We start from the raw sequence: 27371 nt of genomic DNA on the forward strand, positions 1-27371 counted from the left end.
TCCGAGCTGACCCCTGTGTCTCTGAGCTGACCACTGAGACCCTGGCCCGGCTGACCGCTGATCCTTGTCTCTGAGCTGACCGGTGACCCCTGCCCCGGCTGACCACTGAGACCCTGTCCCGACTGACTGCTGACCCTGTTTCTGAGCTGACCCTGTCTCCGAGCTGACCCCTGTCTCCGAGCTGACCTCTGACCCCGTCTCCGAGCTGACCCTGTCTCTGAGCTGACCCTGTCTCTGAGCTGACCCTGTCTCTGAGCTGACCCTGTCTCTGAGCTGACCCTGTCTCTGAGCTGACCCTGTCTCTGAGCTGACCCTGTCTCTGAGCTGACCGCTCCCCCTGTCTCGGTTGCAGCCAGCAGGCCTGGGTGCGCTGGGAGGACCCGGTGATCTGCGAGATCTCGCCGCTGGTCTCGTACGCCGGCGAGGGTCTGGAGCCGCTGGTGGCCGGCCGCCGGTTCGTGCCACCGCTGCTGCTCAACGGGCCGGCCGGCGGACAGGGCGACCAGCCCGCCGAGAACGGACACTAGTCGGCGGACAGGGCGACCAGCCCGCCGAGAACGGACACTAGCCGGCGGACAGGGAGACCAGCCCGCAGAGAACGGACACTAGCCGGCGGACAGGGTGACCAGCCCGCCGAGAACGGACACTAACCGGCGGACAGGGCGACCAGCAGAGAACGGACACTAGCCGGCGGACAGGGCGACCAGCCCACCGAGAACGGACACTAGCTGGCGGACAGGGCGACCAGCCCGCAGAGAACGGACACTAACCGGCGAGAGGACGGCCTCTGAGCCGGTAATAGCGGCCGCTGAGCCACCGAGCCGGCCTCTGAGCCACGGAGCCGGCCTCTGAGCCGCCACCCGCCGTCCGGCTCAGCGGGCCCTCACCGGGCAGTGTTCCGAGGTCGTTGGCGGCTTGAGTGCAGGCTTGACGTCACGTGGATGTGTGCTGTGTGACGTCCAGCGAAATCCAGCAGCATCAGAAGGCCGATAGTACAAACTGGTGGAGAGCGAAGGAGGGCATTACTAGCTGCCTACGGGGGACGTGATGGCTTCATTTTGATTGGATCATTTTGGTCAAAGTGTTTCTTGAAAAAGCACACCTGACTGCCCAGAAGCATACGAATCGAACAAGAAACTAGCGAATCAGTTTGTGTGTTGATTGGATACACTGTAAGCTGGTATCTGATTGGCCGGTGGGGTGTTTTCCACTCCGTGATTGGCCAGTTTTCCGCGGACCAGTGTGTGATTTTTCACCGGCAGTGCCATTAGTGTCCATCCGCGGCCTCGAGCTGTCCCCATCACCGACCACTGTGCGTGCACCGGCGCGGCGCGCGCTCACGTTCAGTCGAATTATTCGTTCCGTGCTGCGCTGTCGGGTGCAGTTCGCCATCACACATCATCGTGCGCGCGGTGGATGTAGCCTGTAGACGACAGCACGCGCCAGTCTGAGTTTCTGCAGCTGTGTCTGTCCCTGCCGTGGTGAACTGACTGCCCGGTGACGGCTGGTGTCGCCCGTCCTGGCCGTCCGGAGCCCGCCAGTGGCACGGGACGCCCGCCTCTCGCCAGTGACGGCGGTACGTCCTGCGACCGCCCGTCACCGGGCGCCAACTGGTCCCTACGGTGACGTCACAAAAGCTGCCATATCGTCCGCGAGTGGACCAGACCGTGTCAGTACGCCGCTTAGCTTTGTGATATGTTCGTCTCTGAATGCTATGATCAATTCTAACCTGCGGATGATGATTTTCAAAACGGCTTAGTGTATGTGAATGTTTAATGCAGATTTGCATGCAAAATGATGCTTTGTGTGCATATTGTGTAGCTCACGATCGGATTGGAAAACGGCCTTGTTTCGTGTGCAGCATTCGTGTTTTTGTGTTTGAGTCGTTCGTGGGGGATTTAGTCGTCATTTGTCAGAACGTGCGATATGAATGTGCCTGTCAGTGGACTGGAGAGTGAAAAATGAGTTACCTGCTAACGGGCATTAACTTGGAAAACATTTTTATTCATTTCCTAGGAACTGGATGCTCTTTCTGTAGATTATGCCTCAACATTTGGCAGTTATTCCAAATGCACCATTGAATGATGTTGTAAAGGTACTTACAATCGGAATTTAAGGTACTCGATATGACCCCTGATGGGCTGTTAGCATTTTTCTCGTCTCGGTCCTTCGCGCGTGAACGACGTTTAGCGGGCATTCTCAATTCAAATCTGTACCTATCCCTTATTATTATCCTTAACCCTATTAGTGGCAGGGGGGGTTGTTTTTATCCACCCCTCAGGTTTTTCGGGAATATCTCCGAAACCGCTGAAGCTACGATGCTGAAATTTTCTGACTTTTCCTAAAACTAAATTGGGCACATTCCCTGAAAATTTCAAGTTCATAACTTTACCAGGGGCGGCTCCAGAGCACTGGGAATTGGGGGTCCTATTCGTGAAGCGAGTCATTTGGGCGAAGATCACGATGCTGCACCAGTTTTACGAACAGTGAATGAAAGGTATCATGTGATAACATATACAAAATTAATGTGCATCCTCTTTTGACACGTTTTTGCTATAATAGGCGGATCCAGGCGTCCAAAAAGGGGGGTTATTTTTTACCTCCCAACATAGGTGCCCTGACACCGCCTATGCATGACCAATACAATTTTAGTCGTTCTCTCATAAGAAAATTGTAACATAACAAGACCATTGCCACCCTTTTTAGAAACAGTACCAACAAAAACCTTATTTACTATACTTTTTGTGTACCCCCAATCTCAATGATCTGTATCCGCCTATGATTTTTGAAAATGCATATTTTTAGGATCCATGTGAATTCCTGGTTCATTCTCTATCGATCGGCAAAAGTTGCGTTAAGATTGGTTCAGAAACCTGGCCGTGATAAACAGTCTAAAATGTATCTGCAATTTGCCCGTTTTTACCCCCCTCTACCCCCCTATTGACATTTTTTGATTTGATTTTTTTTTAGAAATGTAGATCTCGTTGAGCCCAATCGAATGCCGTTTGAATTTTGAAAATCGGCCGGTTAGATCTCGAGATATCAAGGGGGGGGTCGTAAACAGCCCCCCCCCCCCTGCCACTAATATGGGGTAGCCAGGAGCCTGCCACTAATAGGGTTAATCGCAACAAAGTGTTTGTGCTGGGACATGATGTTGGGTATTCTGTCAACGAAGAAAATGTTTAAGTAAAACCTTTCCAAGTTCGTCAACATTCTGTATGACCGGCATAGCTAATCTACGCATCTGTTTAAAATATCACCGGACACATACAAGATTGCTTATAATTATTGGTATACTGCCGCTTGTGTGCAAAGGCCGTTTCGTTTTTCCCGACTTAAGTTATGCACAGGTGCTGCTTGATGGTGTTTTTAATGTGCTAGTGCCGGTCTGGATGTGTCGTGCAAATCGTCTTTTAATGTGCGCTGTAACCATCCACATTGGTGTGTGAAAGTACAGAGTCAGCTCTGGGAACCGGCTGATAGGTATCTTGATTTCCAAACAGCTAACCACAGTGTGTCATATTCTTTGCCCGTTGCCGTTTGGTATGTAGGATAAGCTGAGTCTGACACTTCCTCGTTCTCGATGATGGCATTATGGTGCGTAGCATTGCACATTATATGTGCTTAATAAATCCTTCCTACTGCCTTCGCCTGAGTACATCGAGACATTGTAAACGTTTTTCATAATTATTGGTGACTGTTCTGTTACTAGCTAAGTCCTGCCTCTGCTTATATTTACAGTTGTTTTGCACACCTACCGCCTACCGGATGTGGTCATGTTAGTTGCAGCGTTGATTTGATTCAAGACTATTCCCTGATAATCTGTGTTCGGCTCGAACTACATGACAACACACTCGGTCCATCACATCCAGCAGCGTGCTTTTAGGTGCCGGGAGTGTTGATGGTCACACTTGGAGCGGAAAAGGTTCGTAGGAAAGCTGAAGATCGATTCGCGTGGTCTACCTTTGAACGATTGCGAATGGGCAATACAATTGCGGCTTTTATCGAGGTGAGGTTCAGTTACATGACCTCATAACACCACATATCTGGACCGCGCGCGCTCTATCGTAAGTCGTGACCTCTCGTCCGCCCGTTCCCGTGTCTCCGTGAGCGGCCCAAATCGGGAGCGGCGCGCCGTCCGTCGGCGCCGGCGCTCTCGTCACGCCGGCCCCGTCATCGATCGCGACGGGCGGCGACGGCTGGCCGCCGTCACCGACGCGGCACAGGCTGCCGCGACGTGCCAGCAGCGCGCGGGCGACGGCGGCGGGACGATCGGGACGGCGGTGAGACGTGACGGTCGGGCGTTGATGAAGTGACGTGACGTTCAAGCGGCTTGGTGACGTTTTGACGTGACGTTCACAAGCGCCGAGGTGACGTCCGGGTGCTAGAAGACGTTCGGACGAGGTGACGTTCGGTGGTCAGTGAGGCAGTGGGGAGACAATAACCGTGAATTGAGGGCGGCCTGCTGCGTTCAGCCGTCGCTCGGGCACGGCGGTGTGAGGCCCCGCCGGTGAGGGGAGAGCGGCGACTGGTGCAGCAGAACATCACACCAGAGGCAGAGAGGCCAGTGGTGGAATGATTGATACGTGATCGACAGATACACACACCCAGCCACGACGTCCCCGGGTCGCACGCCATCCACCCTGCTCGTGAGTTACAATGACGTGTCGCCCGTGTCGCACCTCTGGTTTGTCTGCTCTGTTGTAAGATGTAGGGAAGTTGTGACCTCGTCACTTTGTGTGTTTAGCTGCTCACAATTTTTATCTTTGCTAGTGAAATTTAGGACACGCGTCTCGCGTGTAGGCCCGTAGTCGTAAGTCCCACTGCAATACATTTGATAGTCATTAGTTTTTCTACCATATATTAAAATGAAAGATAGACCGCCAACACTGGCCACTGCCAGGAGTGAGCCATCGGACTGACCTTGCGACTGACCCTTTTCCATTTCAGGGACCTGCTGAAAAGGCAGCCATGGATCTGGACAGGAACGCCGTGCTCGAGATGTACGTCCAGTACTTACCAGGTAAGTGTCGACCAGCTGCGTCGCAGCGAGAAACACGTACACAGAACTGTGACGTCAAACCCCACCGGTGAAGTGGCCATCGATGTGCCAATAGAAAACGCCGTGCGTCAATTGTTCGGCTCAGCGCATAGATGGAGCGTTCCTTGTTCTCGCCTCACATGACGTAGAAGATCGAGATTCAGATCGAGGCCAGGTCGATACCTAATTAGGCCCTGGTGTTCGTACCCCCGACCCTCAGAAGGTATGTTAGGCAGTTCCGTGCGGATTTGGCAGTGCACTGACCAGGCTCGGTCGCTGGTTCACAGAGAGCAGCGAAATCAACTACTGGATGTTCGCCATGATTGCACTCGGGATGGCCTTCATCGCCTTCGTCGTCGCCTCCATCTACCTCATTTGGTGGGTCACCCGCCCTATCGCAACAAGGGCGTTGCGGATAATTTACTGAATGATGATTGGCCATTAGCATTGAGCAAGCTGCAAGCATAAACGATTCATATTTTACTCACTGATCAACACTGACATGACATTGTTCATTATCTTGCTTGTGTTTGTTGCTACTGTAGTGTGGAGCCCTTGGTTGGTCCCTTCGTACACTTTTGTGTATAATGCGAAAGAACTTTTCTCTGAAGTATCTCGTCTCCTCCATTGCCGTTGTCGCGTATCCCTCTCCCACGCAGCCGACGGCTAGACGTCGTCACTGTCTGGGTATTTCTGTCACGTAGAGGCCGGGAGAGGGGGAGGGGATGTTGTCTACCTGTCCACGCGCCAGCGTCTCAATTGACAGCCACGGGCGCCGTAGGGCTTAGGGTGCCGTTTATATTGACAGCTAGGGGCGCCGTACATATCGACACTCGACAGTCTGAGGGCCGAACAAAAATCGTACCTATCAATAGAAAATGTGCAGCCTGATGCTGTAGTCGTTGTCTCCTTTAAAACAGTCCGGTGACGTATAGACACTACTGTCTCAACGGACAGTGTTCCGGCCATATAGTCGCCTTCTCGCTGGACAGGGTAAGGGACCTAAAGTCACTGCCTCAATCACCGCTCACCAGTATAAGGGCTGCGTATTCACCATCTGAGTCGATGGGTGGAAGGCGAGTTCAACGGGATAATGCGAGACATTCGGACGGTGGCGGTTACGAGCTGGAAAATCGTGTGATTTCACGATGGCACGGCACAGTTGCCACGTGCTGCATAATTGCCGTAATTGGTTATTTATTACGGTAACGATCTTTCTTTGCGTGTTAACCCGCGCCCTGCTGGGGGGGGGGGGTGTTTGAACACCCCCCTTGTGGTTTTTCGCGAATATCTCAAAAACGGCGGCGCTCCGCGCCGCCGTTTTTGGTACACCTTATCATACATCAATTCTACACATGTTGTGAAAATTTCAGACCAAGGTCATTCAAGGTCAAGTCACCAGGTCACTTGAAGTGACCTCACCTCATAAAAAGTTTCAATGTCTGTCATAGCTACACCGAGTGACCGATCGCTTTGAAACTTTCAGCGATTGCTAAGAGCAATAGCATGTACAAAATGTATATCTCAGAATTTTGATATCGATGACCTAAGGTCAGGTCAATTTTGCGACCTCCCCATTATAAGTCAATGGGAGAAAATTGAAATGCGCCTCTTTTGGACGAAAGACATTATAAACACTCCCAAACACCGAATTACAAGTGGTTTAGACACAATGAACATGAAAATGGTGTCCGTGACCCTTGTTTGTGCCCTGAGGTCATCTTAGGTCACGAATGGTATCTAACAGTTTTTCGCAAATAACTTTTGATAGAGGCATGCTAGAGCGATGAAAACGCCTTATATGTGTTCAGCTCGACGATACGGATCGACTGATATGCAACATGACCCTTTCCGGTCAGGTCATGACCTTGACCTGAGGTCAAATTTTCAAGTTGACCTTTCAAGGTCAAGTTATAGTTCATTCGATGCGTCTTGACGAGAGGAACACGATGCCGGTAAAAGTAAGCTCGTACAAGGCTTGGGTCAAAAGTTATTGCAGAAAAACTGTTTCCGAAAAAATCGGCTATTTTTGCAGTTTTTGCCCCCTGCAGGCAAAACCGTTGACGTTAGGTCAAATCTGAGAGAATTACTCAGAAAGGGCGTTAATAGGGCTATCGAATGCACTTTTCCGCGGCGCTGTAGCTCTATTGGTTCACGAGCTATTCGTTAGCTTCTTGGAAATTTTCGACATTCGACCTGGAAATCGGCGAAATTTTGCCTTCAATGACCTCTGGTGACCTGACCTTTGACCTGACCAAAAATTGACCGAAGTGATTTCCTCATTATTTTTTACGCTCTTTCGAACGCCGCCTTCCGCGTATCGCTACGTGGCCCAGGAGCCGAGTTACAAGGGGGGGGGGTGTTCAAACACCCCCCCCCCCAGCAGGGCGTGGAAATCCAGGACCCCCAGCCGGGCGCGGGTTAAGTAATATCACCAAGTAGGTTTAAGGTCACCTCAGACTGTCTTCCTCCACCAGCCGGTATTTTTTCGCAGACGTGAAAATTTTAGCCCGAGATCAGCTACGGTAATTATGCCAACTGACCTGATGACCTGGAGAGGTTGGCCTCTCGCAAACAGTGATCCTCTTGCATTCGCGACGTCAAAGCTCAGTATTTCATCAATAAGACGTCGATTCGCAACTCACCAAAGGTCACCACCCGCTGAAATGGCTTTCCGAAGTGTGCATAGCGTAATCAACAATTCAGGATCGATGGCCCGTGGCTAAGAAGTTGCATAATATTAGACTCCCCCCCCCCCCCCCCCTCCCCCCTCGTCTGTCCGCCTTTGACCGTGCCCTCTTCTGTCCCTCTCTGACCTCCCCCCCCCCCCCCCCCCCCCCCGTCTGCCCGCCAGCTCGGATGAGAAGTCGCGCACGCTGCGCCAGGTGGCGCGCACGGCTACCGTCACATCTCGCGTAAACGTGCCGCTGGAGAACGGCGCACGCTGGCCGGCCAGTCGGTCACCAAACGACGACAGTGCTGAGGAGACTCAGCTGAGCGGCAGCGCCGGGCCGCCGCTCACCTGAGCAGCCGAACTGAGCGGGGCGGAACTGAGCGGAGCGGAACTGAGCGGGGCGGAACTGAGAGCCGAGTCACAGCGCCAGCGCCGGGTCGCTGACCTGAGCATGAGGTCGCCAACCTGCTGCTGACCTCAACATGAGACTGCTACGGACCTACACGCCGGGACAGACCTGAGCGCTGCGCCTGGCCTGGCCTGAGCATGGGACCGCTGCTGGCCTGAGCACCGCGCTGCAGCAGGCCGAGTGTCGTACCGGGCCGGCGCAGACAGTGTGTGCTTCTGATCACTGTAACTGGAGGGCGATCGTGCGGTACGCGGTGGTAATGCACCTGTGGCTCTCGTGGTAGGACGAGGAGGGGCCAGCCCCGGACAATGGCTAGCCACCTGGGGACTGGTGGGGGCAGATTGGAGGACTTCTATCTCCATCAGCAGCGACACAATAATTATTACTTCTGAAGTAGAAGGAAAGCAAGAGACGAGGTCCTTTCGCCGTCTTGTTTTGCTACTGTCGAGTAGCGCCTCCTCCCTCAACACCTGTTTCTTCTGGAGACTCTTTGATGTCGTTTTTACATAAGTTGATGATTTGGTAGTGGGCTTGAGTTACATTGCATTTTTAGGGACGATATTGCCGATGTATTTTATCTACGTTTGTGGTAGATATGACCGTTACATTTACCTCTAGTTCCTGTGACGGGGACCCCGACTGAACCGCTCTGGATTTGTCGCTGCAGTATGCGTAGCTCTCTGCATAGACGTCGCGCGCATCTATCCAACCATTGCGAGCGGTGACTGTTTGCCATACATGCCCACAGCACAGGGAGTGGACCCGGGGCGGTCTTGGTAGGTAGTTCCGTACGCCGGTTAGCGGAGGGTGACGGGTACATTGTGAAATGACGTCACAGTACGTGACGTGGACAGCGTGAAGTGACGTCACAGTAAGTGACGTGGCCGTGGTGTGATCGACTCCTGGATATCGATGACATTGCTGTTGATTGCCTGGGCCCTAGTTCACGGCAGCACGCTGCCAACGCATTTCGCGAGCTGATGTCACACACTGTGGTAATGTTGGAGATACCGAGTTTGTTGATGCCTCCATGGAAACCAAATTTGACACGTGTGCTGGCAGCGCGCTAGCAGCGGCCGTGAAACAGGTCCCAGACATATTCAGTGGAGTGACGTGTCCAACTGGTGACGTCAGATGACGCATGGTGAGCCACCAGGGCTATGACATGCATTCATACCGCTTGGACAAACTGCAATGATGCCATTAACGTTCAAAATGAGCTGCTACGGTTTTCGGATGCTGTGTTCAGTGTCAGACTTAGCCGTGACAATGCGCTGATCGTGTGCTTACGTGCGAATGTTAAAATGCGTGTGAAATTTAAATAAAATGGAAGTAAGGATTTCACTGGATTACAAGAAAAATAGCAGTTCGGTTAGATAGACAATCCTGTGATTGGAGATTTGTGCAGATGGAACCAGAGTCGCACTACACACATGTCTACGTCCTACCAGTGGCGTAGCGAAGGGGGTAGGTAGGTACCTATGGTCCCTTGGTACCCCCCTTGGGCCTTCAATGGGCCCGCCCCCAAAGCTGATGGCAGGGCCCTTTGAAGCTTCAAAAATTCCGGGTGGGCCGTTTCAAATCGGGGAACCCACATGTATGGGGGCTTTACCTACGTGCCTATTCCTTATCCAATTTTTAGGGCGGACTTCACCCACTTCATTTTTGGTGGGCTTCTTTTTGTTTTTATTAACCTTCGCCCCAGTGGGGGGGGGCATATGTTACCACCGGCGCGCCGCTTGGCATAGCTTTTTGTACATCAATTTTGGACAATGTGTGAAATTTTTGACCCCAGGTCATGTCAGGTCAGGTTGACAGGTCAAGGAACAGGCCTAAAAAAGTTTGCAATCATGTCCAGCCTGCAGTGTTTGTCAGAAAGGTTTTAAACTTGGTGGATTTTATGATGTTATGGGCGCCTACAATTTGTATATCTCGGATTTTTTTTATATCCGTGACCTAAGGTCAGGTCAGTGGTGTGACCTTACCATTATAAGTCAATGGAGAAAAATGAAAATGCCTCTAGATCCGTGTGTACGCATAGGAACAGTCCAAATATTTCAGAATCACAATGATTTGGACCACCCGTGACGACCAAGGTGTCTTTTTTGCCGATAGCCTCTAGAAAGGTCATCCGAGGTCATTTGAGGCTACAAACAGATTGTTGCCAATAACTCTCGATTGGAAAGAGATAGGACGCTGGGGATGGCCTCATTGTGTTTGTCTTGTTGAGACGTGTCGAATGATATGCAACATGACCTTTTCCGGTCAGGTCATGACCTTGACCTGAGGTCAAATTTTCGAGTTGACCTTTCAAGGTCAAATGATAGTTCATTCGACGCGTCTCGTCGAGAGGAACACGATTCTGGCAATAGAAATGTCGTGGCTTTTTTTTAGTCAAAAGTTATTGTCGAAAAACACTTCGGCGAAAAACAGCTATTTTTGGGTTTTTGCCCTCTGGAGGCTAAACCGTTGACCTGAGGTCAATTTTGATGATGACCTTATCAAAAGAAGAGTTCAAAAGCTATCGATTGCTTTTCCATGCGTTTTTTAGCTATCATAGTTCCTGAGATAAATGCATGTTTTCTGAAAAATATAATGAAATTTGACAAATTTTGACCTTTGATGACCTCCAGTGACCCCAATACTGCTATATATTGGTCCTTTGGTACCCCCCTTGGGCCTTCAATGGGCCCGCCCCCAAAGCTGATGGCAGGGCCCTTTGAAGCTTCAAAAATTCCGGGTGGGCCGTTTCAAATCGGGGAACCCACATGTATGGGGGCTTTACCTACGTGATGAAAAATGACCGAAATACTTTCAAACGTACGCATTGAGAGCTATCGACTGCTTTTTACTGCGTCTTTCTAGCCCTCTTAATTTTTGAGTTAGAGGTGGGTGGTAGCATATGCCCCCCCCCCCCCCACACACACACACTAGGGCGAGGTTGGCTGAGACCGCCACTGGGGCGCGGGTTAAATATTTATTTCTTATAGTTTGGTAAGGTCCGAGGGGCCCTCTTCAGAGCTAGTGAAGGACCCCTGCTAGCTTGACAGGGGCCCTCTAAACTAAAGAAAGACCCTCCGGCCGGGTACACGAGAGGGCCCTCTGAAAGTGTGGAAGGGCCCCCTGATCGCTTGAGGGGGCACCTCTTACCTACCGAGGGGCCCTATGAACGCGTGGAGTTGCCATCTGAAGCGAGCTCATGATGGGGCTCCCCGACTAACATCCGTTATTTGCGTGAGGGGCCCTTTTTGGACAGAGAGGGCCTTCTGTCGGTCTGAGGGCCCTCGATTGGCCTGAGGGACCCTTTGTTCGTCCGAGGGGGCCTATATCAACTGGAGGGGCCTTTTCCCCACCTGGGGAGTGGGGAGGTCCTCTGTCGACATGAGGGACCTCTGTCAGTCTCAGGGTCCCTCTCCCGACCTGGGAGAGGCCCTCCGCTGTTCTGAGGGCCCCTGCCGGTCTATGGGGTCCTCGATCGACCTGAGAGAGCCCTCTGTTCACCTGAGGAGCCCTCTGTTCATCTGTTGGTGTCCGACTGTTGGTCTGATCCTATGTCGGTTTGAGGGATCTCAGATCGGATCCACTGTCGAGCTGAGGGGCCCCTATCAGTTTGAGGAGGCCCTGAAATGACATGATGGGCCTTAGTTTGTCTTAGAGGGCCCTCCGTCGGTCCGACAGAGCCCTCTGAAAGTGCAAGGGGCCCTTTTTTCGGTCTGAGTGCCCCTTATGTAGACGGCTTACATGACCCTCAGACGTCTTACGAGGCTCTCATGTGGGCTGTAGGGTCCTTTGACGGTCTGAAGGACCCTCATCCGACCTACGGGACCCTCAGTCCGCCTTCAGAACCGGCTGAGCGACTCTATGAAGCAGCTATTCGTGGGCCTATCTAGCAGGGGCCCATGGACTGCTTGTCCTCTCAGTTCTAAGTTTTTTTTTTTATTAATTATTTGTCAATTTATTTGGGCCCCCTGCGAAAAATAGTGGATGAAATCCGATAACTTTTTGGATTTTGAGGGGGTCACCTTGGGCCTCTATAAGTCTGGAACCCCCCTTGAGGAAATCCTGGCTACGCCCCTGCGTCCTACAGATATGCCTAGGAAAGGCGAGTGCTTGCACTTGCCTGTCTACAGCTTATCTGTAGATGGCGAGTGCTTGCACATCGGTGTCCCAATCACGGGTCTGCGAGCCCCGTCCCGATCTCAGAGATCGATGCGGCCCGCCCGTCAGTCAGCCAGTCACCCGGAACAGGCAATACGGGATCTATCTCAGTGCCCGATATTGCGGAAGGCACCAGAGCGATCATAATTACCTAAGCTCTCGGTCCGCGGCACCAGAGGTGATCGGAGGCAATGTAAGCGATCTGTGTGATCAACTGGGATTATCGCGACAAATCGCTGGGGCCAGACGTGGTAGGGTGTGTGTGTCGTCAGCTTTGTTTAGATTCCAGTCCAGTTTGGCAGGGTGGTGACACGTAGCGACGGAATGGTCCGCTGAGTCAGACCCCCTAACGACCGCCGCGCCGCCGTCCCACTGCGTCAACCCCGCAGCTCCAGTGTCAACCCCACAGCCCCACTGCGTCAGCCCCACAGTCCCACTGCGTCAACCCCACAGTCCCACTGTGTCAGCCCCACAGTCCCCCAGTGTCAACCCCACAGTCCCACTGTGTCAGCCCCACAGTCCCACTGCGTCAGCCCCACAGTCCCACTGTGTCAACCCATCCCTACGCGACCCAGTGTGTCAGCTCACCACTGCACCAGTGGGTGGAATTTGGGTGGAATGGTGGAAAAACAGGGCGCCTGGGGCGATTTGGTCAAGGATCTTGAAATTCGCTTAACCTAATCACGTGACAATTTGCCTGTAAAGGGCACCAAGAGATGGAGAATATCTAAATAATCATGTGACCAAAAATGCCCTCCGGCGTCCTGTTTTCAAATTCCACCCACCATTGAACACACCCCGACCACAGTCAGAGCCAACTCGGCACCAGCGATCTCATCCCGGGACTACTTCCGGCTGAGGGCACGCTAACTTCTCGACCCCTGGGCCGCACGACAGAGTGGGATTAGTTGATAAAACAGCAGCCTGGCCGCGGCGGCCGGCGCGGTGTGAGGGCAGGCCGGGGGGGGGGGGGAGGTTAGTTGATAACACAGCAGCTGGACATTGGCAGCCGGCGCGGTGCAGACTTTGGTCTCTGATTCAGCACGGAGCGTCCATCTATAGATAACCGGCGGAGCAGTGCAGGGAGAGGAGCTTTGCAGCCGATCGCCCGGCCCTGAATGTTGGGAGGCCCGACCACAACGCTGTCCCACTGGCGTCGTGTTACGCAGCGCCAAGTCAGTGATTTACTTCACGTTTCTGAGAAAAGGCAAGCTACTGGCATTATGACGTTATATTTATTTCCTTCCCACTCGCAGCCGGTTAACTAAATGCCCGCTGATTCCATAACACCCCACCCATTACGGTAGCACACACCAGCTTATTCACAGCACACGGCCAGGCCTGGCGCAGCGCTATCAGAGCGAGGAAGCCGGCTATCTGTGGTATGTCATTGTCGACCGACTCATCAATGCGCTTAGAGGGCCAGTCAGTAGCCCAGGGTCGGAAATGAAGTCGGCCAGAACGACCAGAGGATCGTAAACGAACACAGGCTAGTGGATATAAGTACTGTGATGTCCCTGAAAAGGACGAGACAATCTTGGTCTTTCTGTGGCACACTGACATAGGCTTGACTAATCTTAACAGGTTGATAAAGGGAATCTGTCTGGACATCACGATCCATAAGTCACGACTAGCTGCCTATGGGGGATGTGTCAATCAAATCTGCAGATGGGGAAATAGCGATATACTCTGACTATTACCTTTAACAACCAACAAACCGAAGGTGCGGACTGCTATAACTGTATCCCGACTATTTCGGTGACGCGGTAGGTCAAACTCCTGCAATTATGGCTATTTCTGAAACTGAAACATTTGAATCATACCTACTATTTTTGGGTTGCTCGCTAAACGCCCCAGCACGCGCGGTACATCGGACCAGTTAGCACATCGAGCTAGGGACGCCTTACTGCGGTCTGACGCTGCAACAGACTCCCCGGTATCAGCTTATCAGCACGTCTACAACGTGACCAGTCACCGCCGCCACTGGAGGGACCGGCCCGCGTCCACCGCTCTCCGTCACGTCTGCCCACCACCCGGTGACCTGGCGGTCCCTCCACCGCTGGCACAGTCCCGTCCGGCCCACCTCGCCTGCTCCGTTCCGTCTAGTCGTCCTTTTTGGTGGCGCCGCCCGCCTCGCCGGCGCGCTTCTGCAGCTTCTCGTGCTCGGCCATCAGCCGGTCGTACTCGCGGCTGGTGCTCTCGGCCTGGCTCTGCAGCGCCTCCGCCTTCTTCAGCGCCGAGTCGCGCTCCTTCTCAGCCGCCGACAGCAGCTTCTTCAGCTCGGTGACGGCCTTGTCGCCGTCTGCCGAGGACAGGTTCTTGCCCTCCATCAGCTGCAGGACAGACAGCGAGAGACGCGTGTCAGCGGTGAACCTACAGCCGTTCCAAAACTCACTACCTAACCATCAGTCATCAAACCTGTCAGTGTTGAGACAACAGATTAGACGGCACATCAGACTGTCAACTTCAGGCGTGTCTCACATTGCCACCATTATACGACAGTGAAATATAGAACACCACCACACCACCTACGATCCCTAACAGAGGCAAGCGCATGGACCGCAGGTGGGCCGCCTTTATCTCTGCACCGGCTCAGTGCACGGGTAGGTGTCTGTCTGCCGCCGTTCAGCGGCCGCCTACCTTCTGGGCGGCGTTGGACGCGCTGACGGCCTGTCTCATGGCCGCCTCGTTGCTCGCCTCCAGTGAGGCCTGTTTGGAGATGAGCGTAACCAGCCGGCGCAGCACCCTGGAAACGCCAGCGGAGAGTGGGTGAGTGGAGCACCGCCGAGCGCACATAGCACGGCCCCCGGAGACCGGCACACGACACAGCCAAGGGTCAGCTAAACGTCACGACACACCGAACGCACTTTTGTGAAATCATGCAACCAATAGCTTGCCTTCCATGGCAATCATCCCAATCGCAGATATACAAATTACACAGGAGTGACATCAGCTGGTTGAATGGTGCGCTGGTACTCGCTGCACTTACAGGAACAGGAAGAGGGCGAATCCCGAGATGAAGAAGTTGCGCTGTGCGCGGAACAGTTTCATGTGTTTCTGCAGCTCGGCGTCCAGGTGGTCACGGGACACGTGTCCCTCGGCGTCCTCCGTGTAACCGTACTTGGCCATCTCACGAATGGCGTCTGTCGGAGGCATAACCGGCGTCACGAGGTCACCGGAAAACGACTCCCGAAGCCATGAGGGACAAGACGTCCAATGTCGGACAACAATGTTAATAATTATAGTATGCTGCATTGCTAGCCAAACATTTGAACTGTCGTCAAAACATTTGAGATTAGATCAAAGCTTTAGAAATAGTTCTTGCCTAGTCGCCCCACTAACTTTGTTGCTATGTTTCATAAAGCAATTACATTATCTTTACCAGACAACTACCTAACATGAAACGTTCTTCCTCTGAACAATTTTATTATCCTGAAGAATCAAATAATACTACCCCTTACAGACGAAAATGAACCCAAGAATCCAAACTGGCCTCTTCCACACACTGAGCTTACCTAGAAAGCAGAGCCCTAAAATCACCATGAACACACAGAAGTAGAAGAAGGACTGTCCTTCAATGGCCTGGAGAAAGCGAGACTTGATGATTGAATTCCATCTGAAAAAGATAATATCTTTAAAACAAAGAACATTTGAAAATTGATTTGCATAGGAGAGAAACAGGCATTTAGTAAATAATGTATAAGCCTTACTTGAGTTGGATACCAACACAATAAACCAAAATTTCAATGCATTTGATCACCTTTATCTTTACAAATGTTAAGCTGAAGAAGTAAAAATATTTTCTTTAGTATGGCTACTCCCTTTAGTGTGAGCCTCAGATCATCGGATGCCGAACACGCTACCTACCTCTTTGCAGAAATGAAGGGAAGAAGCAGCAAAAGTACCACAACTATTTCTGTGTACAAAAACCCAGCAATCAGCGTCCACTGAATACTCATGTTGATGTTGATGTTCTTTCACGTATGTGATGAATGTTTCCTGTGAAAAAGATCAGTGGAATAGTTAGGTGAAAATCTGGAATCAGAGATCATGGTCCTGGGCCAGTTTGTTTGACATGCCATACCTTAGGAAATAGTTCACTTTTACCATGGGGTTTTGAGCTGGAATAGCACTTTTGTAGCTTGAGCTGAGACTAGCACAAATCATAAGCTTTTACAGACCGAAGATCACCCTAGATGAATATATTCCATTTCTTGTTCTGAAAAGAGTGTCTTGCAGAGCAATGTGGGCCCTTAAAGGAACGCAGCCACAGCATCATCAGCCAATCAGCATGCTGCTTACAGCCAATGGGTTTGTTCTATACACAATATGAGTGGTCAACGCATACTAAGCTTCTGCATCAAACAATGTTTTATATAGAATATTGTTCTTCTTATATCAAAATATAGAAAATAATCTTTTTAACAGCATACACGACTGATGTGATGAGTCATGAGTGATGCCTTTGTATTATTTTAGAATACTTTTGTGGAACAATCTGTGAGTGTGAATACCTAACTGAATGAAATGAAGTTATGATTAGGGCCTAATGATAGGAAGCATTATGGGTATTTGTCAAGATAAGGTCCAATCTATAATTGTGGTGATACTCAATACTCAAAAGGTATTCAATATATATTTCGGGAGAGAAGGCTTAGTTGTCGTGATGGTGATTGTGATACAAATATGAAACAGTGGAAATTTTAGGTTGTAGGTTTGTAGGTTTTAGGTTGTTAGGTTTGACGGTTGTAGGTTTGTAGGTTGTAGGTTTGTAGGTTGTAGGTAAGTCAGTCGGGGAAACTATGGCAAAATCTGCTATTTTTAGCAGTCTGCTATTTTTGACAGAAATCTGCCAAAAATGGGTACGCATGTGACGTCATCGTACCCAAATATAGCAGATTTGGGTACGGCCCCATACAAAAGCAGATCTACACCCTAATTGAAGCAAATGCGCATCAAATGCCTGGCAGATTCATGATGAGAATAGTGCTGAGAGTGATCTCTGCTATTTTTGTTCAGATCCGACTATTTTCAAATTCATTATTTGAAAATAGTCGGATCTGAACAAAAATATCAGAGGACATTCTCAGCACTATTCTAATCATGAATCTGCCAGGCATTTGATGCGCATTTGCCTCAATTAGGGTGCAGATCTGCTTTTGTATGGGGCCGTACCCAAATCTGCTATATTTGGGTATGGTACGATGATGTCACATGCGTACCCATTTTTAGCAGATTTCTGTTAAAAATAGCAGACTGCTAAAATAGCAGATTTTACCATAGTTTCCCCGACTGAAGTAGGTTGAGGTAAGGTTAGGTCAGGTTTGATTATGCTATTTCCTTTGATTTGCGAGACATTTAAAGGGACCCTCCCACCTTCAAAAAAGGTAATGAATTGGCATGAAAGTGATGTCGCTCGGTTCAGAAAGAGCAAAAATGAATATCTACCAAATTTCATCGAAAAATATTCACCGGTTTTCAAGATATTAGACTTTTACTTTTGTTTACTTTTTGGGATCTCCGCTGTTCCTAGCGACTTCATTTGAAAGTGCGGCATTTGTTGCGCGCAAAGCAGCATATAGCACCGCGTGCTGCCAAACGTTTTAGTAAAAGATTTAAAAATCGTTAGATCTCCGCTGACGTCACAAATTCTAAGGGGGCATACCAATGCATTAGCCCCTTAGAATCCGAAAACTGCAAGTTTGGGTGCGTTCTTTGCACGGAAATTTCACGTGAAATTTCACGGCTCAGTCAGCTGATGCGTTCTTTGCCGACCGCACGGGAATTTCACGGCGCAATTGTCGCAGAGGCTTCATAAATGTAATATGCCCAGATTTGTGAAACATGCATTGAACTTAGCGTTGCTTGTATTGTCGGTAAATTACATGTTGCATAAAAGGCAGATGGAGTTTTTATAGAAAAGTCTCTGGTGTGCATACAGCTTGTAAGAATACCTACCGGTTAATATTTCCACACCAGTTTGCTGGTTAGTAACAGCGGAAACAATCCCTTAAAAGGTTTTTTGGTAAAAACGGTAACATTTTAGTAACATATTCCACAAAACCAGTCTATATCATACGCACACATTCACATTCCCTCCTCCACTGGGCGTCGCCATCTTGAAAAAAACGCTCGGGACAAGCTTTTCCGATTCCCGTATTTCACGTGGAATTCCGCGGGATTTCACGTGAAATTCCACGTGGAATCGGCAAAGAACGGCTTGACTGCCGATTCCACGTGAAATTTCACGTGGAATCTGTTCAAAGAACGCACCCTGAAATTCCATATCTCCGAATTAAAGCATTTTTCGATGTTGTGAATGCCCAAACCGGTATTTTCAGGCCATGGCCACCAATTTGGCTATCTCAACTCAAAACTAATGTTAAGGTGGGAGGGTCCCTTTAAAGGGACCCTCCCACCTTCAAAAAAGTTTATGAATTGGCATGAAAGTGATGTCGCTCGGTTCAGAAAGAGCGAAATCGAATATCTACCAAATTTCACCGAAAAATATTCACCGGTTTTCAAGATATTAGACTTTTACTTTTGTTTACTTTTTACTTACTTACTTATACTTACATCTTGAAATCTTAAGTATAAGTAAGTAAGTAAGTATAAGTTTACTTTTTTGGGATCTCCGCTGTTTCTAGCGACTTTATTTTAGAAGTGCGGCGTTTGCGGCAGATGTTGCGCGCAAATAGCATATACCACCGCGTGCTACAAAACGTTTTAGTCAAACATTTAAAAATCGTTAGATATCTGCGCTGACGTCACACATTCAGAGGGGTATTCCTAAGCATTAGCCCCTCTGAATCAAAATGCTGCAATTTTGAAATTCAATATTTCCGATTTAAGGCATTTCTCGATGTTGTGAGTGCCGAAACCGGTAATTGTGAGCCAGGGACCCCATTTTGGCTATCTCAACTCAAATCTAATGTTAAGGTGGGAGGGTCCCTTTAAGCATCATTTTTGGATTCAGGATGTCAAATGTGTTAAATAATGTAGTATTGTGAAAAATTATCCTTGAAATCTTTTTAGGACTTTATCTTGACATTTACCGCATTTTGCAACAAACTAAAATCCCCCTAACAATATATTAATATAAAACAAATAAGCAATGAACCCAAAACAGTGAAAAAGAGCGCCAGTTTTACCAACAGAAAAATAGCAGCCCGGCGCAATTTTTCTGTCAAAAACCAGCCGACGAGTTTCACCAACCAGGCGAGAAAATATCCGCCGGCGTGAAAAAGTATCAGCCAGAAAAATAGCCAACGAGTTTCACCAACGGCAAATGCGGCATTAATGGAGTGTTATTTTGCGCCATTATTTGTAGAAAAACAGCCCAAATATTTTTGGATGTCTTGTTGGAACAATTCGCCTCATTTGTTACTAATTATCGTGATTTGCGCTTCCCAGTTGATATAATAATTTAGTATCATTCATGGCCAATTTGTAAAGCATCTGGGCTTCAAGATTAGAAGAGGAATACTGATGATATTGCGTAAAGAAAGAGCCTTTGTCACCAGGCAGGACCAAAAGGAACCAACAAGACTGGTGTTTGGTGTTGTGGTGTTAGTTTTTTCGTTTATATTATCTTTTTGCTACAAGCACCCAACAGCAAGATGATAGCACAATTATTAACTAGTGGACAGCTTACAAGTTCATTGCTCGTGCTGCTCACCATAGTAGATGCTGCTCACCATAGTAGATAGGAAAGAGGCATAGGGAGCGGATGCTCATAGGATGCTGCCTCTTCTCAATGTCATATGACGGTCATATCTGTTCTTGAATGCGTTGATGCTTGGACTCAGCACCACATGTTCAGGCAGTTGGTTCCACTGGTCCACAACTCTTGAGGAGAAAAACTGATTGCGTCTGTGCAGCCGATGCCTTGGCTTTTGCAGTCTGAGAGCATGTCCGCGTGTCCTTTCCCTGTTTGTACTGGTCTCTAGTTTCAAAAACTCTTCTCCAGCATTCACCTTGTCATGTCCATGGACCAGCTTGTAGACTTCAATCATGTCCCCTCTAACCCTTCGATCTGCCAGTGATGTCAGTTTCAGTTGGTCTAAACGATCTTGGTAAGGGAGATTGGCGAGTTCAGGTACGAGTTTTGTCGCTCTCCTTTGGATCCTCTCCAACCTGTTGACATCCTTTTGGAGAAACGGGGACCAAGCTTGGATGGCATATTCCATGTGAGGGCGTATCAGCGTTCTGTAAATTGGCAGGAACATTTCCTTGTCCATGAAGGTGAATGTCCTCTTTACTCTTCCCAGCATGGAGTTCGCTGCAGCTGCCGCTCTCGTCACCTGCTCTGATACTTTGAGGTCTGGCGTTATTGTGATTCCCAGGTCCTTTTCTTTTATGGTTGAGGTAAGAGTGGTGTCCCCCATTGAGTAGGTGTACAGTGGATTTTTTGTCCCGAAATGCATCACCTTGCATTTGTCTTCATTGAAGGTAAGCAGCCATTTCTTGGTCCACTGTTGCAGCCTGTCGATATCTTCCTGGAGGACAATCTGGTCATCAGGGCTTCTTATCCTTCGGTAAACTTTGGCATCGTCTGCAAAAAGTTTTCCAGTTGACTGGAGGCCCTCCAGGAGATCGTCAATGTAGATCAGAAATAGGGTTGGGCCCAGGACACTACCCTGTGGCACTCCACTCCAAACCTCTCTCCATCCTGAGTGGCAACCTTGCACTGCCACCCTCTGCTCACGTCCAATCAAGAAGTCTGTTATCCAGTGCAGAATTTGTCCGTCCAAGCCCATTCTTCGTACCTTAGCAATGAGGTGCTGGTGTGGGACAGTGTCAAATGCCTTGCGGCAGTCAAGGTACAGGGTATCCACACATTCCCCCTCATCAATAGCATTCTCAACATCATAAAGGTACTCCAACATTTGAGTCAGGCATGATTTGTTTGACCGAAAACCATGCTGCTGTTGGCTAAGCAGGTCGCTTGTCTCAAGATGGTTGACAATCTTCTGCCTGATCAGCTTCTCCATGATCTTACAGGGCACTGAGGTCAAACTAACAGGTCGGTAGTTCAGTGGATCTGATCGGTTCCCCTTTTTGAAGATGGGTGTTACATTTGCCCTCTTCCAGTCCTTAGGCAAGCGACCTGACTCAATTGAGCGAGAGAAGATGATGGACAGTGGCACTGCAAGGCTAGTGGCACATTCCTTGAGCACAATGGGGTGTACTCCATCTGGGCCAGGTGCTGATGGTGTCTTTTGTTTAAGCAGTAAAGCCCTTACCTCCACTGGGTCAATAATACACTGCTCCAGCTTGTTATCCAGAACTGTCTCCAATGTTGGTGGTTCTGTCCCCTCTGATTTCTTGAAAACCTGCTGAAATCGTTGATTCATCACTTCACAGGTTTCATTCATGCTAGTTGTCATCTCCCCATTTTCCTTCTTTACAGTCAGCACTTCTTCCTTTATTGTCATCTTGCTCCTGGCATAAGCATAGAATGCCTTTGGATCTGATTTGAGCTCTGATGCAAGCTTGTGCTCAAATTCATGTTTTGCTTTTCTGACCGCCTTTGTAGCTTCATTTCGTGCTTCAATGTATTTCTGTTTCAGTCTCTTGGATTTTCTGTTCTTCCTGTGTTTGGTCCAGGCTTCTTCTTTGCGTTTCACTTTGTCAAGAACATGTTTATTGACCCATTTCTTCCGTTTTCTTCCTTTGCATGGGTAGAGTGGCACTGTCTTCGCCACTACTGTATTGTAATGCCCCAAAAAAGTATGCCATGCCCCATCAATACTCTGTTCCCTCATCTCCTCATTCCATGGAATGTCATCAAACATCGCAATTGCCTCCATGTAATGCCCTTTGTGGTAATTCCTTTTTGGTTGTGCCATTTGACCAGTTGTGCCTCCTGGTTCTGTAATCAGGAACTCAAAGAGCAGCACACAATGATCACTTTTCCCAATAGGATGGCAGTGCTTCACCCTTTCAATTTCCAATTCCTCCCTTGTGAAAATCAAGTCAAGTATGGATGGTTCATCTGACCCTCGGGCTCTTGTGAAGTCTTTTACATGTTGGAAAATGAAGCAGTTTTCGCATGCATCATAAAACTTGGCTTGCTCACTATTTTCACTTCCATTTACTTCATTTGCTTCCCAATTAATGTCCCTGAAGTTAAAGTCTCCGCATATAAGAACCTGTCCTGTGTACTTGGAGCATATTTTCTCTAATGCTTGACAAAGCATTTCATTGTACTCCAGAGTGTTACTAGGTGGCCGGTATATGCAAGCAAGATACACAAACTTCTTTCCGATCTTCACTTGACAGACAACTGCCTCAATCTTATTCCAGGAGTCATCAAATACTTGAGCGAGTGCGAGTCGCATGGAAGTGGAAAATAATGATGGAAGATCATTTTCGAAAATTGAAGGTGCTTGAACAAATGCTGGAAGGAGAGGCAGAGAGGGTAGGCTCATTGGACTCAAGATTTTAAATAAATATGTCACTGTTTTCACATATTCAGCTACATTTGACAATGCAAGGCGCCAACTACTGATACCACTACTACTTTTGGGTGTAACTTACTTGAGCTGTGCGGAATAGGGAAGGTGCAATTGACATGGCTAAGACCAAAATGGCAAGATTTTCAAGATGAATGACAGTAAATTAAAAAAAAATTGAATAGCATGAAAGAAATGTATAAAGGCTTGTTTTTGAAGCCAAACATGCAAAGTTTGCATGGTTGCGAACCCGAACAAACTTGCTGTCATAAGATTGTGCCACTGAGCTCAGCAAGTCATGCTGCCAATATTGAAGGAAAAGAAAATAATGTAATGTTGTAAAATGTAAATGAATCCATAACTGTTGTGTGTGCACTGTGCTGATATTGAATGCATGTGTATCTTGCATGCATGAGTCATGCAGGGATCATGTTAAAACTGGCTGTAAGTATTGTGAGTAGTTTTGCAAAATTGTGGAGGCACCAGGCAAATTGTGGCCGAAATGTTACTTGTTCACCTCAGCGCTGAAATTTCTGCTCACAGAGTTTTCAGATCATGCGCCGAAATGTTCATGCAGCCCATCCGTTACACTGGTCATGTTGACAGTGACAAGGATTTTTTCCCAGTCTCATGCTGAAATACAATAATAATTCACTTAGCTTGATTTTAGCTTATGTTTTTCATGCCAGTTCCTAGAATAAAGCAGCCAATATTTTCTGTCATGTGAGAAATATAATAACAATATGCACAATTGCAGGCTGTGGCATGTTGTGAGGTTTTCCCTTGTTTATTGCTGAGGTTTTTCCAGTCTCTGCTGCAAAAACGGTGATGAATCCACCATCGTCCGACGGTTTCGATGACGCCAATCATCGGCGAGTGTTGCTGTGATGGCCGACCTGACTGAGCGCACAGCGGCAGCCGCCGTCGCCAATAACGACAGTGAGGACACCTCCGAGTCGGACGGAGACGCCGCCGCTGACGACTTCACCGTGCTGGACGAGGTGGAGCGCTCGAGCCGACAGACCGTGCACCGCGTGCGCTGCCCGACTGGCTGGCGCACCTGCAGCCGATTGGCGACCGGCGGCCGGCGCCGGCCAATCTGCCGGCGCTCTGCCCCGAGCTGCGCGCCCGGCTGGCCGCCGAGGGCATCGAACAGGTGTTCCTGGTGCAGGTGACCGTGCTGCCCGAGCTGCTGGCGGCCGCAGAGTCGCCACTGCCACCGGCCGACCTCTGAGTCTCGGCGCCGGCCGGCCGCTCGGTGCCCGCCGTGTTCCGCCAGTACGACGCCGACACGCCGCTCTGCGTCCAGCTGCTGGGTGGAGACACAGTGGCACGAGGGGGCGCCAACTGGTGGCGGTGGGGCCGCGCGGCCCGGCCTCCCTGGCTGATCGTGGTGAGCACTCCCGGCTGGCTGATGGATCACATAACCAGCGCCGAGGGCTTCTCGCTACCGCACCTGCGCTACCTGGTGATCGACGAAGCCGACCGGGTGATCGAGATGGCCGAGACGGGCTGGCTGAAAGCGGTGGAGCGGGTGGCGGCGGCCACGGCCCGCCGCCCTGCATCGCCGGCCGGCTGACGGCCGCCGCCGTCTGCGCGCCTCACCTGCCGCTTCAGAAGCTGCCATTCTTGGCCACCTTGTCACAGAACCCGGAGGCCGGAGAAGCTGGAGCGAATGTCGCTGTTCCAGCCGCGACTGCTGGTGGTCGGCACGGCGGCCGCCGCCGTCGCACTGCCCGGTCAGTTCGTCGGCAGGTTCACCACGCCGGCCGAGCTGAGCGAGTCGTTCAACGTGGTGGCGCCGCAGCCGCTGAAGCCGCTGCTGATGCACCATTTGCTCCGACAGCCCGACTGGCGACGCTCGCTCGTGTTGGTTAACTGGAACGAGGTGGCGCACCAGCTGGAGCTACCGCTGTCTGTGCTGGGCGCGCGCGTGACTGAGTTCTGTGGGGTAGTGCCGGCGTGCCGGCGGCGGCGCGCGCTAGCTGAGATGGCCGCGCTGGTGTGCTCGAGGCTATAGCGCGCGGTATTGACGTGGACGCCGTGGACGCGGTCGTGTCGTACGACATCCCGGCGCTGTTGAAGACGTACACTGCGTGCGTCGGACGGCGCGCATCCGCCGGGCCGGCCAGGCGGTCAAGCTAATGTTGGAGCGGCAGCGCAGCAATTTCCAGCGGCTGATGGTGCAGGCGGGCGGCCGCGTGCGGGAGACGCTGGCGCTGCTGGACGAGCTACGAGCTGCGCCAGTACGAGGCGACCTACGTCAGTGCATTTCCACACTAGCTTCTAGTGGATCGCTGTTGTTTTTTTATGCTCATTGCTCATGATTTATTTACATTTTAGAAATATTGCAATGAAATAGATGTATGCCTTGTCATCAGCCTGGAAAACTTAAAGTAAGTAAAGCGTTTTAGTTGCATAATGTATGTTTGTTCATGAACATGGATTTAACATGTCCTAACTCCCAAACATTTCGATATTAGACCCGAGTTACAAACCAATCGAAAGGCTTAGACGATCATTTGGGGCGTAGCCAGACGGCTCGGCTGGGTGTGAAAGCCGGCGACCAAGGTGGTGACCACCCGATCATAATGCACAGCGGTCTCCGTCGGACGATTGTGTCCGCGCGCAACGAATGATCTGGGCACACGCAGAGGAGTTCGGCAGGACTCTCCACTGAGCGGTACTGGGCGCAGTCGAACGACGGTCGACGACGCTAGCGCAGGTATTGTTAATTTGTTACGAGTTACGAGCCGGACCAGTGTAGCGGGCCCGGAGCAAATATTCTTTGCTGTGTGGCGTTCCTTCTTCTCGACCGGGCCCGGCAAACGGGGCCTGCATATCGGCTAAAACCACCTAGCCGGGCAGTCTGACCTCCACCTCGCCGAAGCGGAGCGAACGACGTACCCTCAGCCCTGCAACGACCGCGGTGCAGCAGTTAATCTGGGTAGGTATTTTCCTAAGGTAAGACAGTCGCCTTTGCACAATGCTTTACATATATAGGCCTTGGCGAGTTCGTTAGCCCTCTTACTCCCGCTAGAAGGTGCTAATGCAGTGCACGCGAATCCGCCTCGTAGCACCGCACTTCAACTTCAATCGCTCGGCAGCGGAACTGTCCGTCGTCCGTCCAGCTTCAGGTGGCGTCTCTGGGAGCAATGCTGACCGCTTATTTGCCGCTCTTTTGAAAGCTAGGAAAGAGGTGCGGCTCCCGGATCTGTCGGGAGCGGGACTCATAGGCGGCGGAACGGGTAGGGCACCGGGGCACCGTGCCCCCTTTGATTTTTACATTTTAATATTAGCCCTATGGGCGTTGCATGGAAAGAATGGGACCAAAAGTCGGTAGTGCCCCCTTAATTGAAGGTGTTCCGCTGCCACTGGAGTGGGTCTCATCTAGTCCCCACCTCATAGCTGGAGGTCCACACATTGCGTTCTCGGTCTACACGATGATTTTCTACTAGGTGCGACTAAAAACAGACAAAAAGGTACATAACAAGTTGAAGGTATTGTAAAAATTAATATAATAGGCTGACAGGAAAAAAGATCCATCTTAAATTTGCCTTAAATGCAAGCTTCCTTACGTCACCTTTATGAATGACGTGCCTACGTTTACAATTTGGTAGTTTTGTGTTGTATTGGCTTTTCCTGGGCACCAGAATGTTAATATAGATATGAAAGTTTATAATGCTCTACTTTGCTGTTATTACTCTTGAAAATAATGTAATAATTTACGATTATAATATTTCTAAATGTATATAGCATTTGCATTAGAAATCACGCTTCAATTTGATTGAAAACATGCTTTAAATGATTTATTAATCTCTAGTGCGAAAACCCCTGCCCACCTTACCCCACGGCGGAGCTCGGTTGCAATTTGTAAATACGCATTAATCTCCTTGACATATCGTAATTTGATATCGTAACAGAATATCAGCTGACTACCGGCGACAAATAATTTCCGTCCGAAGTTGGCTGGAATCTTTTGTTGGTGAAACTCGTGGCTGTGTGGCGTCTATTTTTTCGGCTGGATATTTTATTTCGGCGGCCGGCTGGTATTTTTTGGTAAAACTGGCCTCAGACTCCTCTTTCACACACTCTCACTTTCCCTCTCACACCCAACTCACACCCTCTTATACGGCCTTGCTCACTCCTGGCTCACTCATACCCTGGCTCACTCACACCTCCACGGACGTATAGCAACGCAACCACCTCCATTCAGGTGAAGCCGACAAGGCGCCATCTTACGTTGCCAAAAACCCCTTGCTCTGGAAGGTCATCGAGCCAATACAATTAGATTTGCGTCTAAACGGATGATCGAATCGAGATGCTGGTGGTACTGTTCGACGGGTAATGCCTTGAGGCAGGTGATGGTGCATGTCACAGGTCATCCGGTGTCACATGGGACATGCCTAAGAGCTGGACTTTTTGCACGCGTTCCCCGCCAGGGGGCGCCACTGAGGAAGCACCCTCTGACGTCACGATAAAACTGCGCGCACTGTGCGCACGGTTCTGTAAGCAAGTAGTATAGTGGTGGTTTCATGGTGGAAATTGGAATAAGTATTTTGACGTTGTAAAATTGCAAGCCGTTTTTGTGAAATTAATTAGTAAATGCATTTCAAAAGTATTTATTTAAAG

General features: G+C 50.0%; 3 protein-coding genes across 25 annotated transcripts in view; 2 read left to right on the forward strand and 1 right to left on the reverse strand.

Moving 5' to 3' along the window:
* LOC122368159 (UDP-N-acetylhexosamine pyrophosphorylase-like) overlaps nt 1-3871 on the forward strand; it is a 55783-nt gene extending 51912 nt beyond the window's left edge. For all 5 annotated transcript variants that reach the window (XM_043341829.1, XM_043341828.1, XM_043341826.1 and 2 more), the window contains one exon: nt 353-3871. In XM_043341829.1, coding sequence (XP_043197764.1) covers nt 353-527 — 175 coding nt within the window. In that variant the 3' untranslated portion in view covers nt 528-3871. The remainder of the gene's footprint in view (nt 1-352) is intronic.
* A 175-nt stretch (nt 3872-4046) lies between these two features.
* On the forward strand, nt 4047-9463 carry LOC122368161. Its single transcript, XM_043341833.1, has 4 exons — nt 4047-4649; nt 4951-5023; nt 5329-5419; nt 7896-9463. The coding sequence occupies exons 2-4, from the start codon at nt 4972-4974 to the stop codon at nt 8065-8067; spliced, it is 315 nt and encodes a 104-aa protein (XP_043197768.1). The 5' UTR covers nt 4047-4649; nt 4951-4971; the 3' UTR covers nt 8068-9463.
* Nucleotides 9464-13506: 4043 nt separating this feature from the next.
* LOC122368163 (B-cell receptor-associated protein 31-like) lies at nt 13507-26941 on the reverse strand. Of its 19 annotated transcripts, none has more exons than XM_043341843.1 (6): nt 26918-26941; nt 16150-16281; nt 15798-15898; nt 15272-15425; nt 14923-15028; nt 13507-14615 (listed from the first exon to the last, which is right to left on the reverse strand). In XM_043341843.1, the coding sequence occupies exons 2-6, from the start codon at nt 16239-16241 to the stop codon at nt 14385-14387; spliced, it is 684 nt and encodes a 227-aa protein (XP_043197778.1). In that variant the 5' UTR covers nt 16242-16281; nt 26918-26941; the 3' UTR covers nt 13507-14384. The 19 variants fall into 19 exon arrangements, with proteins under 19 accessions (XP_043197778.1, XP_043197779.1, XP_043197774.1 ...); XM_043341844.1 differs by having other exon boundaries at nt 26902-26927; XM_043341839.1 differs by having other exon boundaries at nt 26863-26921.
* Between the last annotated feature and the right edge of the window lie 430 nt (nt 26942-27371).

Source organism: Amphibalanus amphitrite, unplaced genomic scaffold (genome assembly GCF_019059575.1).
Source record: "Amphibalanus amphitrite isolate SeventyFive unplaced genomic scaffold, NRLGWU_Aamphi_draft 000928F_arrow, whole genome shotgun sequence".
In the NCBI taxonomy this organism is placed as follows: Eukaryota; Metazoa; Arthropoda; class Thecostraca; order Balanomorpha; family Balanidae; genus Amphibalanus; species Amphibalanus amphitrite.

Bases quoted from the DNA above. Each gene is read 5' to 3' on its own strand.
- LOC122368161 (XM_043341833.1), top strand. From the start codon at position 4,972: ATGGATCTGGACAGGAACGCCGTGCTCGAGATGTACGTCCAGTACTTA. The intron at 5,024-5,328 runs GTAAGTGTCGAC...GCTGGTTCACAG, and splicing joins GTACGTCCAGTACTTACCAG to AGAGCAGCGAAATCAACTAC. The intron at 5,420-7,895 runs GTGGGTCACCCG...TCTGCCCGCCAG, and splicing joins GCCTCCATCTACCTCATTTG to CTCGGATGAGAAGTCGCGCA.
- LOC122368163 (XM_043341843.1), bottom strand. From the start codon at position 16,241: ATGAGTATTCAGTGGACGCTGATTGCTGGGTTTTTGTACACAGAAATA. The intron at 15,426-15,797 runs GTAAGCTCAGTG...TGCCTCCGACAG, and splicing joins TTTAGGGCTCTGCTTTCTAG to ACGCCATTCGTGAGATGGCC. The intron at 15,029-15,271 runs GTAAGTGCAGCG...TGGCGTTTCCAG, and splicing joins TTCGCCCTCTTCCTGTTCCT to GGTGCTGCGCCGGCTGGTTA.